Genomic DNA, 19,536 nt, shown 5'->3' on the forward strand with positions numbered 1-19,536 from the left:
TCGGTCAAAATGTGTGGATCATCGGTGGGAGCGGGCAGAGCTTTTACCTGCTGCTGAACGTTTCTTTAGCGGGAAGCTCCCATTAGAGGAGTTAATGCTGCTTGGGACATACTTATGGCGGCTGGACAGAGTGGCCTGAGTGCCTCTAGACCGCTGATTATTACGGTTCCTAGCACACTTTACGAAAACATTTTAAAAAAAGGATTTACTTTCATTTAGATTTAAGATTTCTGACCCTGAGTAAGTGCTGGCTGACGATTATAAGAGTTATCCTCCCCGTCAGGTGGATTGCTAGATTGTCGCCGACTTTTTTTGTTTTGTTTTTTAAGTTATTTTTATCTCCATTTTCTTCCATTAAAGCGTCAGTTTATTAATTATTTTATTAATTATTTTTTTTAAATTATTATTTAAATTATTATTTATTTGGCTGCACGGTACCATGGAAGTAAGACAGGATCTATCATCCAGGCGAAGGGGCGACGAGAGATTTCACTGCCCTGATTGCTAGGATTACGTAACTTTAGATCATTTTATACAGTTTCTTCCGTGATAACGAAATGCTTCTCGCAATCAAGAAAGACGTGACTATTATAGTTTTCCTTGAAAATCTTCACTAAATTGCATTTAGGCTTTGGTATATTCAGATGTGTTCAGCTTTATCTCATTTGCGTTGTTTCAGTGTTATAATTACTGTATTCTTCTCTTGACTTAATTGCTTGCGCGGTGCTTGCGACTGAATGCATTGCTGCTTGTTAAACCACCCAGTGCAGATTTTCCAATTAAAAATGTGAAAACTATAACATTTCTGTGAACCACATCATCACATAAAAAAAAAAAAAAATAAGATAAGATGGGGCCACTAATCTCATTTATCTCAATTATGAGTGTTGTCCTGGACCAAAAGTCTATGGACCTGATTTTGTAAGAAAATATTTATATTTTGGTTGTGTCAGCTTTACATTAGAATTTCTCTATAAAAATTATTTTATTGGTATGTTATATTATATTATAATATTAATATTATATTGTATTTTTTATAACTAATTGCCAATGGCTACAAATCGTGGTTGGTTGTGCCAATGTGGACACAGACAAGGATTGCCTGAGTGTCCGTATCTGCTGGAACGTACTTTTAAGAATTTTCTGCTTTGTATATTATTATTTGTATATTATTTTAGGGCCCCTTGGATTTGCATGGACGCGGCATTACTGTACGTACGATAAAAGCAGCAAGACCTTTACAATGAGCTTGTCGGAAACCAAATCAAGTGGAAAAGTGGTAAGATTCCACCAGTACATAAAATAATACATGAACTGGTATACATTATGAAACTATCCATGGAGATATATAGTAAAAAAAATAAATAAATATATATATATATATGTCTGAAATAAGATGAAATATTAAGGAAAAGTTCCTACAAATTCGGTATTACTATACAGTGATCTACTTATGTATAATACACATGATCTGATCGGCACGTTAAATGATGTCATATTTTTCACCCTCTGCATGTCAATGGCAGTGACTAAAAACATCTGTTTATATTGGTTTTAACCCCATGAGAGCCGGGAAGGAGTGTGACACATCGTCTTTGGCGTAAAAATCTGTCATTAGCTTCCCCCGTATCCAGTCTTGATACATTAGTCCTACAACAATGCCAGAAAGCCCATTTGGCACGACCGTACATTACAACACAACTTATTTACAGGGTGACGCCTCTTATCAAGTACTGGCTTCTATTTCTGTTGTGAAAAGGACATTATTTTGGAATAGAATTGCATATTTTTGTAATTATGTGTTGCGCTGATGCATAAAATGGCTGCAGCTAAAATGTCTCTGTCTCTCTTCTGCCAAAACAGCAGACAAAACTTTGCTGTGGTGGAAAATATATAGTAAGATGTTACAGAACGTGCTGGATCTTCATTGACGACATTCCTGTCTGTATTCTAGATACATAGCTCCTGTGTCCTCCTCCAATACAGTTGTGCTGTTGCCATGTCTCCTGATTTCTACAACCTGTCTCTATTTCCTCCCCACTCAACATCTGTTTCTGTTAAAAAAGTGACCGCGTACCTTATCTACGTCTGGGTTTTTTATTTATGCTCGTCGGCAGCCTATTTATCTATATCCTTGCTCATATGTTCCTGGCTGTGGTTGTCTCCAGGTCTCTCTGTCCTTCTCCTCACTCCTAATTCTTTAACATGTCCCTCCTCAACTGTTGTATCTCTCATTGCTTCCCTGACAGTTCCATCCTCCGTACAACATAACTCATGCATTTCTCCTCCTGCACTTCATATCTAAGCTTCGTCATGTTAAATAATTCTATGATATTTAATCGGCCTTGGTATTACCAACATTTTTAGCAGTGTGCATCAGAAGGCCTAACAGTGACAGCTCTGGACCAAGCTGCTCCATAGTGTTCATTCAAAATAATTCCATTTCAGTTTGATAAGTGTGCGCCATGATTTAGGCCCAGTATGTCTTTAATAGTCCCTTTAAATTAAACATCTAGCCCAGGGGTAGGCAATCTTCGGCTCTCCAGATGTTGTGAACTACATTTCCCTTGATGCTTTGCCAGTATTATGAGTAAGACTGTAAGAGCATTATGGGAGATGTTGTCCACAACATCAGGAGAGCCGAAGATTGCCTACCCCTGATCTAGGCAATTATGATGAGCAGCGTCTGATGGACCTAAATTTCCACTGGTGTCAGGCCAAGTTGGTCGCCAAGTTCATTGCAGAGACACGCGATCAAGAGTTAAAAATGAAGGACATCACTGTCTTTCTCTGTAAGCCAACTTGGGCTTCACGTGTACTCATCATCATGCATCCCACTTTGCATACAGATGGAATAGATCCAACTCCTAGCCAACACTGTGTGATGACCCCCAACTAGGTGACCGGTTTCATGTACTCATTCAAACACATTGGTTAATAAGAGAAAAAATAAAACAAAGTGATTGGTGCGCACAGTGTATAAAACAAAATTAGGTTGCTAAATTGTTGAGCTGCAAGTCAACCAGAGAAACAAAACCCCACAATTGTTCCAATAAACATAAAAGCATACAATTAACACCAGGTGACTGCGCTAAATTAAATCCAATCAGTGAAAAAAGTATTTTATAAATAAATGGATACTACCTAATAGGTGTGTTGAGCGATGTGTGGATCTCACATGAAAAATATTAAAACAGAAACAAAAAATAGTGCAATATGTAGTTATTCAAAAATAATTTTTTAAAGAATCAGTGGACTCTTACATTTGATGGGGCTTCCCCAAACCCATATAATGCGCCTATTCCGGAGTGAAGGTGCTGCCTTTCATCCGGACTTTATCTCATCAGAATCAGGAGATAATGATAAAGATTGGTGGTCTTAAACAAGGTGTTGTGGTTCAGCTTCTTTATAAATACAATCCGCAATGTGGGATTGTATTGCGGATTGTATTTATAAATTATAAACCCATTATATGGGTTTGGGGAAGCCCCATCAAATGTAAGAGTCCACTGATCCTTTAAAAAATTATTTTTGAATAACTACATATTGCACTATTTTTTGTTTCAGGGGGCCCCCTGGACCTATAGGAAAGGGGGATCATGGCTGCTGGCCCATGCATGGTGGTTAGTAAGCTTCTTTTCATTGGTGGGTAGCTGCAACAATGTTGCAGCTATCAGGGTTTATAGGAAGGTGAAGAGGTCACTCTTACCTCTTTTTCCTGTACCAACAGCAGTTTCCAGACGTTCCCCTCCCGCCCGCCCCCTTTTCTGGTCGTGTATAATTTTGTTGTATTCTGTATATTGTTTTGTTTTTTCTTTCCTGTTTGTTCTCTTCATTGTCACAGCAGCGGTCTGGGTCCCCTGGCCAGCGCGGTAATTTCAGGCAACCTGGATCATTTGCCCATAGCGGGCTTGGGGAGGCGAGTCCTGCGGGCGGCTCATGGCACCCACAGGGCTGGGACTCTTGGTACAATCGGTGGTAATTTAACTGCCTGTTGGGCCTAGCGCTCAGCAGCTGGCAGGTTGTAATGTTTGGTTTCCGCTGGCCTGGGGAATGGTTTAATAAAGCTGTGGCCAAATGCCCTATCCCACTCAATGGTGTCTAGTGTCTTTATTTCTGGGGTTTGGGTGGGGTATTTGGTTCTTCTTGTTTGTTCACCTTGCTATGGGTTTAAGCAGTCATGTTTTTATATTTTTCATGTGAGATCCACACATCGCTCAACACACCTATTAGGTAGTATCCATTTATTTATAAAATGCTTTTTTCACTGATTGGATTTAATTTAGCCTGGTATTAATCTGGTTATGGAAAGTGACGATAGCTGGGCGATTGACACTTTTTCCAGTATCTTTTCATTTTAGGAGTCACGCTTATTTTTAGACTTTGTTCTGACCTGTTGACTATGGCAGCACCTTGAAGGTTACCTAATCATTAGAATGTTATCTTTATGTTTTATAGAACGGGCTGATCTCAAATGCACCGGAGATGTTTAAGCTGAAAACATGCATACGGCGGAAGACGGATTCTATAGACAAGCGCTTCTGTTTTGACATAGAAGTTACTGAGAGGTTTGTCCACCAACACTTCTTCTCCAACATTTCTCTTCTCCTTAAATACGCATCTATCGGGCACGAGAAAACCTTTCCCCGTCTGATCGCTGTCATTGAATATTCTTGTTTCGCAGACAAGGAATGATTACGCTCCAAGCTTTGTCTGAAGTTAACCGGAAGCAATGGCTGGAAGCGATGGATGGAAAGGAACCAGTAAGAAAGCCGAACTTCAATTTTATTTAAACAGATATCATTTTCGCACCTCAAATCGGTCATTCAGTAATGCATGTTGGTTTTGCTACCGTTTTACATTAATTCGTGACTCGTTCATCACTCTTGCTGTCCAAATGGACACCCGGAAAAAAACCATCAGTAGGAGTCATTGGAAACGATATTGTGCTTGTCCCAGTAGATACAAATCCCTATAAATTGCTTTATTACAAATTAAAACAAACAAAAAATCATTTTAGGTACGGGGGGGGGCATGAGGTATACGGTAAATTCGGTGTGAAGGGAGAACAGACAGGGTTGTATCTTGTTAACCCTTTTAGTGCAAATTCACATCCAATAAGCCCATTTTTATTATTTGTTGATTTTCTGCAGCACTTTAGTAAAGGGGTAAACAGGGCTTGTAACAAGTAGCACATCACCTAAAAATTAGGACTTACGGAAACAAAAGGCGACGAGGGTATTTCTCAACAACGTCAACATGCAAAATATATTATTAAATAAAAAAATAAATGGAATTATTTTATAGTTTCAGGCTCCAGTCTACATGCAAAGATATGGTTTGCTCTGATCAATAAACATAATTACGCTCTTTATTTTCCTTCTAGATCTACACACTTCCGGCAATTATCAGCAAAAAAGAAGAAAGTATGTTTTTTCTTTTTAATAATAAAATGAGAAGTTTTTTCAGAACATTGCATGATAGTTGCGCAACATAGAATCATAGAACTCGGCCCATCTAGTCTGCCCATTTTTTCTGATATAATGACTCGGGTCATCAGGTCATGTCTCAGGTTCAGGATAGCTTTATGCCTCTCCCATGCATGTTTACATTCTCTCACTGTATTAGCCTTTACCACCTCTGCTGACAGACCATTTCATTTATCTACCACCCTCCACAAGTCATCTAATTAATATAAGTAATTTTATAAATATATTTTTTAAACTAAACCCTACAGCGCAAGACAAATGTGTGGCTGTCCATTTCTGATATGTTAAGCGTGTAAGATAATTGTAAAATATTATTAATAATGATATTAAAAAAGATCGGCCTTTTCAGGACTAACGGCGGTCTTCTTTTGCAGTGTTCTTAAATGATGCCGGTTTCAACTTTGTGAAAAAATGTATAGATTCTGTGGAGAATCGAGGTAAATGTATTATTATATATTATATTATTATTTAGTCACTAAAGAACAAGGTAATGGTGTTTACGGAGTAAGATAAGCGCTATATATGTAATATTAACCCACCGTATGTTAATAACATGAGAGCATGAATCTTCCCGCTTTAGGAATCTGTTTGTTTATTGATTATTCCTCCCCATTACATTATTTCTTCCACTTTAAGTTACTGCTTAACTTTGGTTAGTGGGAGTAAGGATTACAGAAAGGAAGCTGTTTATTGTGTTGGTTTTGCCATCTTTTGCCCCAAATTCTAGATTTCCCAATGTAAAGCACGATTCCTTTTAAGACAGATATCTAAAAGATGATTGCACATAATAATTGAAAAAATAAAAACCAAAGTTATATATAATTCGAGTAGGAGAATTTGGCAATGCAAGCATTACTGGGTAAAGACAAGTTAATGAGAACATGCAGATTGTTAAACTTTATCTCATAAAAAGAATGCTCCCAGTATGTTATGGTAAATATCCCTGCTTGAATGCAGGTGACTCAGATGTATCTTTAAATGTCAAGCTTTCAATGAGGATCGGTATTAGAGCTGTGTGGTTTACACATCAGGCGAGTCACTACATAGAATCTTCATGATGAGTTATTAAAAGGTTAATATTTAACCTCTTAATGACAAAGCCCGTACATGAACGGGCTCAAAATGCATTGTTTTCAATGGGTTCAGGGACCGCCCATTGACCTTAAGGGGTTAAAGAGCCTCAGGTTCCGCTCATTTAGAAAGTTCCCGGGTTTGACAATAACCTCAAAGAATAAATAACCATTTTTGGGGTTAACTGAAAGATTTGAGCGTTCTTCAGAAGACCATTAGTTCGCTAAAATGTATCACGACTTCTTAAGGTCGTCTCCGTGACCAATACGGCGATATCCATTTTTGTCCATTAAAAAAATGGAAAAGACTATTTTTTAATAGAATGCATAAACTGTGTTTACAATGTAATTTAAGAGTAAAGAAATCTGTTATTCTATAAAAAGAAAATACATCATTATGTTATATTTTATTATAGGCATCACCATTTTGGGTCTTTACAGAATTGGAGGGGTTAATTCCAAAGTCCAGAAGCTGATGAACACGGTATTCTGTAAGAGTTGTTTTTTGTTTTTTTTCAATTATCCTTTGTCTAAAAAAGAAATTAGATACTTCTAGAAGAATTTTTCTTTTTAATTTGCTTAGTTAAAAACAATTAACCCCTTCACGCCAAAGCCCGTACTGGCGTTGTCATTAATGGAGTTTTTTTTTTTGTGTTTTTTTTAGTGAACTTTAATAAAAAAATATTTTAATGCTCGGACGTTTTTTTTTTCTATCTTATCTGTCGATTCCGCATATGTTTAGCATCCTAACCCCCCCCCCCCCCATTGCGTCTGTAGTGACAGAAGCCCAATCTCCCATAAAAATGCTTACTGACTGCGATGCCTCCTCCCTGTTCGGGGACCGTGGGAGATAATCATGACATTATGGAAACTGGTCAATGATTGATGGCCAGAAGGAGGGGAAAATACCCCAAAAATTATAGTGTTTTTCACGATAATGTATAGATCTGCTTTCAAATAATGTTTGTTTCTTTAACCATATAAATTCCAGTTTCTAAAAATGCATCATTCAACTTTAAGAGATATTATTAGAAAAAATTGCTTTAAGGTTACCCAACAATGTTCTTCAAGAATAGTGGTGTTACCATGGAAATTGATTAAGCTGCTTCTTAGGACCCTGCAGAAGTATAAAGGTTCCCTTTTCTTTAAATTAAATGTGGAATTATAAATATCGGGATTCTTTTTTCTGCATAATTGTTCTCTTTTTCTTGAATTAAAGAAGTTCTTATAAAAGATAGAAACCTACAATTTGACGGCAGATAAAAAACATTCGGATGATGTAGCCTGTCCATGTTTTTCAGTGTAGAGACTCAGATCTTAACCAGTCCTTGGTCTCGTCCATATATACGGATCCCATACATATTTAAACTCCCTCACTGTATTAACCCCCACCACTTCTGATGGGAGGCTGCTCCATTTATCCACCACCCTCTGAGTAAAGTAAAACATCCTTATATTACAACTAAACCTCGGGCCCTCTAGTTTTAGATAATGACCTCTTGTTCTACCATTTCTCCTCCCTCCTGTACTCGTCTTTATTGCATCTGTTTCCTCCAAACTATAACTATCCCTTAGTCTGTCCTAAAACAGATTACATGCCGTGCATTTTTAAGCAAAAAACACAAAACAAGATGTCCTGCGGGTTATCAGTAAATTGTATTTATTGCTGAGTGAAAATGTGATCTTCCCTGCTGAAACCGCGTCCAGAAGCAGTTCTATGTTTAAGTCACATTTTTTAGGGACTTCCTTTAATCACCTGACACGCAGAGAGGGTGCTGATTGGTTGGTTGTCTTTGGAATTTCTGTATTGTGGCGTATAGTATATGTGCGGTTAACATACAGTATGATATTTCTGTTTATTCATTAGCGCCTAAAGCCCCCCCCGATATGGACATAGATCTGGAACTGTGGGATAATAAGACAATAACAAGCGCACTTAAAAACTACCTCAGGTAACAAAAATGTTTGTCCAAAAGAAATTCCTTTTATCTATTTTTTTTACTGAATATTTGACATTTTGATCGCTAATAAATATAATTCAAATGTATTGGCTAAAATCCTGATATTTGCATTGTTTAAATCATGCTGTTTAATTTTTTTTTACGTTAGAGAACACATTTTTTATACTGTTTACCGGAAACTATTATTAGTTATTATTATTTTTATTTTATAGACCTGTTCTAGGAAGCTTATAGGCACAATCTGAAATAAAATCGATTTTATTACGTGCTACACAACGTTAATATACATATATATATATATATATAAAACCCTGTAATTATTGTTCAAAGAATGTAGAAAAAAATATTTATGATTATTTGTACATTATTATTTTTTTTTATTTATAGAATTTTTTTTTAAAGTAACATGAAAACGCACCCATGTTTCTCTTTTCTGTTCATGTACCAAACCTTTATGTAAATACTAAACGTATTATCTTTTTTTTCAGATGCCTTTCTGAACCTTTGATGACTTATAAACTGCACAAAGATTTTATACTTGCTGTCAGTGAGTACATTTTACATACGTGAAACACGCAGTTTGAGTACACGGGTAACATGCCTGCCTCTTTGATTTTGACATTTTCCCATTATGAGAAAATCCGGGCGACATTTTTATCCACTATTAGAATTGTGTTCGTTTTAAAATTAGTATTAACTGTACAGATCCCGCGACTTCAGGGGTCCGCCTGCAACGTCGGCGTGACCACCCGCTGACGTGGATCTAGTGTTATTTTTATACTGGGGGGATATCGGTAACACAGATAATAGCAGGTATTGCTAGAATACATTGTTTTCCTTTATTTGCTATGGACTACTATGCAAAATAGACTGATTATTATTCTGTAATCGTAGGTATTTAAAAGATGGATCAAAAAGGTTATTTTATCTGTTTTTCATTTTTTTCATTTTACTTTATCGCTCTACGATATATTTACAAGCATGTATTACCTACAGAACCTGTTCTGATGAAATGATTATGAATTTTATAGTTTTAAAGCAGTTACTTGTAAATTGTAAACACATATAATAAATATATATGGCAGAATTTTATTATATCAATATATATATATATATATATATATACATATTTTATATATTTATTTTATACATATATATTATTATATAATGGCTTTTACTGTACATTTTTCTCCCTTTACCGCATTTGACTGAATAGAGCTTTGTTGAGCGCCGGGGTCTTATGGAGTATTTCATAAATGCTTGTTTGGTTTTTTTTGTACATATTTTTTTATTATTATTATTTTTTATTATTTGCCTTATTTTTTAAAAATTATGTATATTTTTCCACACAGAATCAGATGACCAGAACTACAGAGTTGAAGCGGTCCATGCCTTGGTTCACAAGCTACCAGAGAAAAATCGCGAGATGCTGGACATCTTAATCAAGCACCTAGTCAAGTAAGGGTTAATACCCCACATGATCTGATCAAGCAGAGAGGGGGGCATTGATGTCAAGCACAGTACGAAATCTTTCAGTTACAATAAGTAATTGACACAATTTAAAAGTGCTGTAAAGTTTGGAGTACTGGAGGCAGAATTGGTAACCAGTGGGGTAGTTATGCGGCTTGTTGCCCCAGTCCTGGCCCAGGGCAGCTTCCTTTCTGGACCTGGCTCAAGCCGTGGATCCTCAGTCCTGAGCGTCGAAGTGTATGGAAACTTTTTAAGAACCGTTTTTATGTCAACAGCCTATCAGCACCTTCTTTTTTGTCACATGACAATTAAATACTCCGGCCAAAAATGACGAATGAAGCCAATTTTACGTGGTTAAAAAACGTTTATGGGAAGGATTTGCTTCAAATGCTACATTTAGTTAGAAGTTTGTTAAATCCCCCCAGGTCATGGCTCACATAAACGTAACATACCAGTATAATCAATGTATTTGCATGTATTTTTTATTATTTTCACCCATTTTGCAGGGTATCAATGCACAGCCAACAGAATCTTATGACTGTTTCGAATCTTGGCGTCATTTTCGGGCCGACTCTTATGAGAGCTCAGGAAGAAACGGTAGCAGCAATGATGAACATAAAGTTCCAGAACATAGTGGTAGAAATTTTAATAGAACATTATGAAAAGGTAGTTATTGCTTCATTCTTTAAATTATTTGTGTAATTAGATAAAGGGGGATAGAGAGATGTTCTTTATTTAAAAATGGAAGACTTCATATATATATATATTTGATTCTTTATATATATATATATATTTATAGATAGATTTTTATTTTGTAATGTATTGTCTCTTTTATTTTTTATTTTTTTGTATTAAATATAGGTATTTTAGAAGTATTTTCCTTTTTCTGTATTTTTGGCTTATAGATATTTCATACTGCTCCAGATCCTAATGTGCCTCTTCCTCAAGCTCAACCTCGTTCTAGTTCCCGAAGAACGAGAGCAATTTGTCTTTCAACAGGACCCAGGAAACCTAAAGGGAGATATACTCCATGCCTGGCTGATCCAGACAGTATGTATTAAAAAAAACCCAACCTCAATTCACTGGTTATTGTGTTTTATTGTTTGTTGCAGGGGAAAAGGGCATTACATGATTTAGGCATCCTAAGATAAAAAATAAATAAAAAAAAAAACCTTTACTGTTTTAAATCTGTCCCACAGTTCTACCTTTGCCCCAAACAGCTTGTGAGTGTCTTCTCCCCAGCTTGTCAGTGCCCCCAAACAGCTTATCTGTGCCATCATTGCCCCACACAGCTAGTCTGTGCCATCATTGCCCCCAAACATCCTGTCTGTGCCTTCTTTGGCCCTTGCCCCCCCTTCCAACATACACTCTGGCACACATATGTAAACACACACAAATTACACACACTTACTCATACTCACTAACACACTCGTACACATTCATTTTACCACACACTCCATCTCACCCAACTTACACATCCATGCTCACACACAAATAATTACACATCCATGCTCACACACACAATTACACATCCATGCTCACATACACCATTACACATCCAGGCTCACACACACACACACAATTACACATCCATGCTCACACACACAATTACACATCCAGGCTCACACACACACACACGCACACAATTACACATCCATGCTCATACACACAATTACACATCCAGGCTCACACACACACACACACGCAATTACACATCCATGCTCACACACACAATTACACATCTATGCTCACATACATACATATATACATACATACAAACAAAAATACATACATACTCACCCGCCCCCACTTATCTCTCACCGCCCCAGCTGCTTTCTGTCTGTGTGCAAGCAGTCTCGGTTTCAGAGCAGAGTCAAGGTGACCCTGATACGTTCCTGTCTCCCTATCATAGTTCAAAGTAGTTTAGAAAGGGCCCTTATGACCTGGACCAGTGCAGTGCCGGTCAGAAAGGTTCTTTCTTAACTATTTTTAACCGGTACGAGGAGATAGGAACAAGGGATCGCCCCGGGACCCCTTAGAGGCACTTGCCCCATCACAGCTATGCCATTGTATTCATATAAATGAAATTAGTGTTTTAGAAACTCTATATGTATAGAAACCCAAAAAATAAGTTTTACCTATTTTTTTTTTAGGCGACTCATATAGCAGTAGCCCGACAAGCACCCCAATGGGAAGCATTGAGTCACTTTCTTCACATTCCTCGGAACAAAATAGCACATCCAAATCTGCCTCTTCCCCACAAAGGGAGAAGAAAGGAGGCGGAGTTCCTTGGATGACCTCTACACCCTCTTCTAATGGCCAGAAAAGCTCAAGCCTGTGGACGGCAAGCCCCGAATCCAGCTCAAAAGAAGATGCTACAAAGACCGACGTCGAATCGGATTGTCAGAGCGTATCATCTGTCACTAGTCCTGGGAACTCATCGCCTCCCATTGACCTGGCCAAGAAGGGTCCTTATGAATTCTGTGGACTAAAACGCTCTGCTGCATCTTCTCTTCGCTCTTTACCCTCCTCAGAAGGTAACAATATTTTTTTTTTTTTTAAAACAACCAAGGCATAATTTGTCAGAAGGAAGGGAATTTGTTTAAGGTTCTCATTGTCTAAGCTAGAATATGTTGACGAACTGATTGAAATTTTGGTTAGAATTCTTTCACTTTTTGGGCTAGGATGCTTTCAACATCAATAACCATTCACGTATTACTGGTAATTGTAAAATAATACTGAACAATGTCATGATTTATGTATCCATGCATACTAAGGGGCTAACCCATTTGATCTTACCTTGAAATAAGGGTTAATCTTTCCACATTAACTGCGCGATAGCCACATACTTTTAAAAGTCGTACAGGGCAGATCTCCACTGCTGATAATTCTATAAATCCTCTAACTGACCCCGTGGCTTTAAAGGACTTCTCCATTGACAAATATTTTTAGTCTATTGAAAAAGAAAATACCGAATACTTGAAAGTCATTTTTCTTGATATATGATTTATTACAGGTATGAAAAGCCGGAGTACTTCTTCTCAAAGCTTGACGCCTCTTGACCTTAAAGACATTACAAAGGTTTATCCTGATTTACCTCCCAAAATAAGGCACAGACTGGATACGGGTTCCAGTAATGGCTACCAGAGACCGGGATCAGTGTAAGAGTTACACACTATTCCTTTTATTGAACCTAACACACTATATATTTAAGATAAATAATAAGAATTATTATTAATAATAATATCTGGGTTCATTTTCTTCAGGGTTGCAGCCAAAGCTCAGCTTTTTGAAAATGCCGGATCATTGAAACAGTCACCTTCCGGGCGGTAAGTGTGAAACACAATTATGTAGAGGCGTTGCGTTGGCCCCTGCGGCCCTAAGTACTGCTGCTCATAAATCTGTGATCGGTTATCACAAGCTCCATGCCTGGACTGGCAAACGGGACAACCTGCCGGGTGGGCTGGTGGCCAATGGTGCCACAGTTAAGGTTAGTTAGATCCAGTCCTTTAGTGTGCCGCCTCTGGCTGTACTGCTGTACGACCGCTTGCCTGAAAGGGACAGTTTAATGTTCTGAACAGACCTTTGTCTGCAGCGTCCCCCGAGCCAGCACTGGAGCTGACTGGCGGTAAGTATATCACGTGCGGAAGGGATGTGTTTGGCCATACAGGGCAAATAGCTGGAGGGTGAGAAAAGAAGCAAATGCATATGGAGGAGATTCTGCAAACCCCCCCCCCCTAATATTTTACATGACGTTTAAAGACACTTCTCAGCTATCGTTTGCATTAGAGTGCCGGAGTGGGCCTTTAAAGTGCCAGGTAGATAATGATCCACAGTCCAGCCCTGGAATCTAGTACGGATGAAGAATGAATTGTGAATGAATGAATTGCAAAGGTAACTGAGTGCATTTGGCACACTTGGATGCATTTAGTAAAATGAGCGATGCAGGCTTTTTTGTTTTTTGTGTACTTTGGGCAAAACACATCTGTATAGCTGGAGGGTAAAGGTTACATTTTTTTAACAGGAAGTTACAGCCACCAAACAAAATCTTGAATATTACTAACAGCAATAAGTCAAAAGTCATGGGAAAATATTTTTAAAGAGAGCGAATATTCCACAATGTCTCAATAATGTTTGTTTTTCCCCGTAAGTAATGGTTATTTACAATAAATCATTTTAATCTCAAGTGAAATAGGAAACAAATTGAGAACATCTTTACAAATATATTTGGCTATTTTATATTGTGTGTGTCTGTGTCCGTTGGGGGCTGGGTAACTAGTAGCCCCCTACTCCTATGACGCTAGCCGGCTGTTTGCTCTTTGTATACGGGCGCCAGCCTCTGCTTGCAAATCTCCCTGTAAAAAACTTATGGTAAAGCTTGTTAAGTTTTGTTGGCTGAGTGTTGGCTGAGTTTCATGGGAGTTGTAGAGGGTTTAGCTACATAGAGGTAGAGGTTATTTGGACCTTGTAGCCAAATATGCCTACCAGTTACAACCCTTATTACGTATTGTGGAAACGTGTATTGGTGCCTTCCCAATGTAGAATGCAGTCCCTGTAATAACTGGATCCTTTGCAGGATCTCTCTGATTCCTTTTACCCGGGACTTTTCACTAAATTGTGAGCACATGCAAGTTAAAGTTCCCAGATATCCTCTATATAAAACTAATCGATTGCTTAAGATGATGTTTTATGGCACACGATAATAACCTTTTTTCGTTCCTTTCAGCTACGCTAAAGCAATGTATTCCTGTAAAGCCGAGCACAGCCACGAACTATCCTTCCCCCAGGGGGCGATATTTACCAACGGTATGCTTTATTTTATGTTATGAGCTCACGCGTACGAGGTCACAGAGCTTCTAGGCACTTCAATAATGGCGATCTAGAATTTAACCCATACTTTGCTGTTTCTAAAGAAATATTCTGTTTTATGCAGTGTACCGATCTGTGGAACCAGGCTGGCTCAAGGCAACATATGAAGGCAAAACGGGATTAGTTCCAGAAAATTACGTTGCCTTCCTTTGATGGTGTTCAAGGACAGCTGTATCTTCATGGTATCCATGGTGACAAATGGCAGATCACATACGGGGGTCCCGCCAGCCCGTTGAATGACCGACGTTCCTTTTGTGAGGCACGTTCTAGCGCGACAGTCGTTGTGCAGGACTGGGCGTCCGGTCATTCATGGCTTTAGCGTAAGCTCAAGGCTTCTTATGAAGGACGTTTGCATAGCACATGATGGACGCTGTATATAGTATGGAAGTTTACTTTGTGGTGCTATTTGCACAGGTAGCGCGTACGATTATAACCCGTGCAGTAAGAAAGTTGGTACTGTTCCTATGCAAGATGCACTAAACTCGGACAACTAGTGTAGCAACCCAACTCCGTCCAGTCGTACCCAGCCATCGCATAGATCCTTGGTTGACATGAGCGCCATCGATATGTTAAGGTGTCCTTGATGGCGGTCTTCATGTTTCATGTGCTCCTCATCTTAGGATCTTGGTGGATCCTCATCACCCATATATGATCATGTTTTTTTTATCGTAGAATTTAAGATTTACAGTTCTATGGATTTATGAAGCTTCACACACATCTTAAAAATATAATTTTTTAACTTCTAGATGGAGTGTTATCACCAGATTCGTAAATAACAAAGACAGATAAGCCCTTTATGTGTTTTTTTTATTGGAAATGTGGTCCTGATTGATAACTGTTATAAGATGATTAACCCCTTAATGACAGGAACCGCCCATTGTCCTTAAGGGGTTAATGTCCCAGCTGCCCAATGGGATTATTTTCAGTTCCAAAATCCACTTCTATTGCGCTCTATAAAGGCGCTATGTGTTTTTTTAAGGAAAGAATGGGGATTTTTTTTTTAACGACAAAGTGTGTGCCGGGCTGGCCGGATGACTTCTACAAAATTAATGGCAACCTGTTTTTTGTTTTTTTTTTTACTTAAAGAAAAATATATTCCTTTCCGTAGATGTTCAGGATCCATCAGACAGCAAACTCATGAGAATTCTGATTGTTTTAGTTTGAAAAGTCATCAGAAAGTTACATTTCTTCAATTTGCTTTTTCACAACTTTTGCAAAAATCCTTCAAGCTGTATAGAAAAAAACAGAAATTAAATATTTTAATTTAATCAAAATATATGTTTCGTGGTTAGTTTTTTTTTCTATTGTTCCTTTAAGGAATCGTGTATTTCATTGGAAATATTGATATAGATGTACTCTCAATTAAGCATCGATTGCTATTCAGATTCCTGCATGAGACATGGTTGCCAGTACTATTGTACAGCGCTGCGGATTATGATGGCGCTATATAAAGCAATAATTATTAATAACCGTCACTTTCTCAATTCATATGTCTTACACTTCTGAACACTACCCTATATAATGATTGATGTTCACAGATTAAAATAAGTCATATGTACATATTACGTGTGTGATTTTAAAGTTAATATACATATAATTAAAGCTCATAGCTTCAGTTATCCATTTTGAAATAAGTCCATCTGCAAAAAGGGGGTTATACGTTTCCCCAAAAAAGAATTAAGAATTGGGCTCATGCTGAACCAAAGGAATATGGAAGGATCGATTTAAATTGGCGTTTATAAAGGTTCAGTGTTTCAAAGTTATCTCTTACAGGGAGAAATGCGCCCGTCTCCTATCCATATAGTGTTACATTTAATTAAAGAACCAAAAAAAACCTCAACGGTCTTTTCCTTGCCATGCCTTTACAAACTGTGATTCTTTCTACATGTTTTGCTTTAGCTTTGTCAGACCTATGGGTGCTAAAATATTGTAAGTTAGGGAACCCAGGTGTCCTGGTCTAATTTAGTTATTAGTTAGACCCATGTGGTCAAGGTCATCATCTGTTGCCTATTACAGCCTATTTAGATCGGATTAAAACGATCCCATATTATTGAAATAAACACTATATATATATATATATATAAATTCCACAGATGGATGCAAGACAATCCCTCATTGTTACCTAAATTCCCGATTTTAATCACAAATCACTTTGCTATTTAGTATAAAACCTATATTTTTCCCTATTTTAGGACACTTGGAATGTAGTGTGAAATTAAATTGTATCTAAATTACATCTATGGATTTTACCCGTGTGTGTTATACTTGAAAATGTACTATGATTGTAACTGTATAATTATTTCCTGCATTAACAGAAGTAATTTATCGCAACAAAAATGATATATTTTCTGTATTTATTGGGGTGTGTCAATTAAGGAGTTAATAGCAAGAAATGTGTAAAGTATAGACAGAATATATTTTGAACTGTAATCTAATTTATAAAATACAGCACATCAAAGACATCGTTTGGCTTTATTGTGATTAAATCAGGTCAGAGTTAAGTGATACCAATTGTGCAGCGCTGCAGAATATGTTGGCGCTATATAAATCAAAAATATATACTTGATAATCAGCTATGTAGCTAGCCCATGCTATTGGTGATAGATAAAAGAAGGAATATCCATCTTTGTCAGGTATATCGATCAGTATTTCACTTTATGATGTGTATAACTATGGTACTGAAAAAGATTAAAAGGTATCAATATAAAAAATATACATAAAACATAACGAATGCAACATCTTTACTAAAACGAGTCTCATTTCTTCAAAATACGCTTCCCTCTTGTAATTTGTTTAATGCTTATTCTGTCTGAATAATAAAAAAAAACTTTTAACTTTTAACTTTTTAAAGTACAAAAATGTAAGGGACATTGTCCGGCATATTGGCAGATTTTCCACTAGGTGGCGCTCTCAATCAAATCATATTTTTATGTAAAAATAAAAAATGCTTAGACTGTAACATACATTGCAATAAAATTGGACAACAGAATAACTATTTATACAAATGGCTCTCAAAGTTTATTTAATTAAGGAACCCCTTTCAAAAGGCATTGGACCACCCGAGGACCACATCCCACCGGAATAAAACTGACAGCAGCTTAACTGTTATATAATGCAGAACAATCTAATTAAGAATGTAAAATCTAATTTATAATATATGGTAATACTCGTAGTGTCCCCTTTTTAGGATGCTTAGATAGAATGCGCATTATAGAGGGCGAAATAATGTGAGCGTGATATGACATTTTCCTAAAAACTTTGTTCTAAATAAAATATTATACACAAGTGCATATTATGCCGAGGATATTACGGTAGTTATTCTGTCATTTTCTAACTTTACTTTTAAAAAAAAAGAATTGCAATTCATAGTGTCACCTATTGGTGTCGAGAAACCAAAACCCAGCTAAAGGGCTTGAGAATTTTGTTATTAGCAGAAATAGACGTTGATTGGTCAAGTGTAATAGGCTGGATCTATAGGCCTATCTTATAAATCCCAGGTCTGTAAACTATACATTCATATTTCTGGTTTTTTCACCTAAAAATTCCCCTAATTTTCCATTATTTCCCACAATCCCTCCGCTTGCATTAGAATCCCACCATCAGCCCATAATTGAAGAAAAAAAAAATCAGTGATAAAACTTGTGTCCTAAAACATTGTGTTGTTTTATTGACATTGAGCTTCAGAGGAAAGAATAAAACAAAAGTTAGTTTCTTCAGGCTAAAATTATTTTGAGTGTACCTGTCACTTACCTGGGTCCTACATGCACCTCTCTGGTAAACAGAGAGTTAAATACACTAAAAATAGGTCACTGGCTGCTTCTGGTTCAATCTAAGTTTACCTGTAAAAATAAAACCCGCAAGCTATTTGAAATAAATCAAATTCAGGACAAGGTCAATCTGACCTGGCCGTAGCACTTAAATAAATTGGGATTTTCCTAAGAAAATTTAAATAACTTATTTAAACTTAAATAACCGGCATTTATGCGACTGTGTCATTCCGAGAGAAATATTATAACTCTTTTTGGCTGGAAAATTGTCCACAAAGCAATATTTATAGTCAGTGAGTATAATTTTCCTTTTTTTAGTGAAATGCCTTCAGGCATCTAACCAGCTGGACTTTAGTTATTCAAAAAAAGACATCATCATTAATGAATTATTACCTAATTTTCCTTGAAAAAACCCCCATAAATAGTATAAAGTAATTTTCCATTCAATTTTAATGCCATTTTTTAAGAATTCTCACAGTGTTGACAACCCATGTCTTCGCTACGATGTAATAAGAGGGCTATTTGGGCAATTCAGGGCAATTTGGAATAGAACTGACATGATTACTAAGATACACCACGTTCCTTTTTGAGGTTGAATTGTTTTTCATCGTTCAGCTGACCCTACAGTTCCCCATAAGATGCCAAATTCTACAGGATCTACGGCCCTGGACTTTATTTTATGTTACGTTGCCAAGTCCAGAACAGTTAGAGCTCATGGCTAAGTAATGTTAGCATAAAATTGCACTTTTTGGTAAATCACAATTATGGTAACTTATTGCAGATATTCAGTAACCATGCCCTAAAAAGGAAATAAAAGAAAATAATTATTTGTTGAAACTACTTTAATGCATATGATAGCCGTGTGGCCCTTCTACATTGTTATGGTTTTCATTTTGCTAATTCTTGGGGG

At 37.1% G+C, this 19,536-nt stretch overlaps 1 protein-coding gene across 1 annotated transcript in view; it reads left to right on the forward strand.

The window, feature by feature from the left end:
• The window catches only part of LOC149288809 (rho GTPase-activating protein 42-like), a 148,400-nt gene extending 133,388 nt beyond the window's left edge, over window positions 1-15,012 (forward strand). Inside the window, exons 9-24 of the mRNA XM_089491143.1 lie at window positions 1,179-1,279; window positions 4,459-4,568; window positions 4,685-4,763; window positions 5,387-5,426; window positions 5,864-5,926; window positions 6,976-7,050; window positions 8,427-8,511; window positions 9,009-9,067; window positions 9,873-9,978; window positions 10,497-10,656; window positions 10,896-11,040; window positions 12,144-12,527; window positions 13,007-13,151; window positions 13,257-13,319; window positions 14,717-14,796; window positions 14,924-15,012. Of these exons, the coding sequence (XP_089347269.1) occupies window positions 1,179-1,279; window positions 4,459-4,568; window positions 4,685-4,763; window positions 5,387-5,426; window positions 5,864-5,926; window positions 6,976-7,050; window positions 8,427-8,511; window positions 9,009-9,067; window positions 9,873-9,978; window positions 10,497-10,656; window positions 10,896-11,040; window positions 12,144-12,527; window positions 13,007-13,151; window positions 13,257-13,319; window positions 14,717-14,796; window positions 14,924-15,012 (1,784 nt within the window). The remainder of the gene's footprint in view (window positions 1-1,178; window positions 1,280-4,458; window positions 4,569-4,684; window positions 4,764-5,386; window positions 5,427-5,863; window positions 5,927-6,975; window positions 7,051-8,426; window positions 8,512-9,008; window positions 9,068-9,872; window positions 9,979-10,496; window positions 10,657-10,895; window positions 11,041-12,143; window positions 12,528-13,006; window positions 13,152-13,256; window positions 13,320-14,716; window positions 14,797-14,923) is intronic.
• Window positions 15,013-19,536: the final 4,524 nt, after the last annotated feature.

The sequence above is a fragment of the Sceloporus occidentalis genome, unplaced genomic scaffold (genome assembly GCF_023333645.1).
Source record: "Sceloporus occidentalis isolate IW3139 unplaced genomic scaffold, rSceOcc1.0.p SCAF_49, whole genome shotgun sequence".
Taxonomy (NCBI): domain Eukaryota; kingdom Metazoa; phylum Chordata; class Lepidosauria; order Squamata; family Phrynosomatidae; genus Sceloporus; species Sceloporus occidentalis.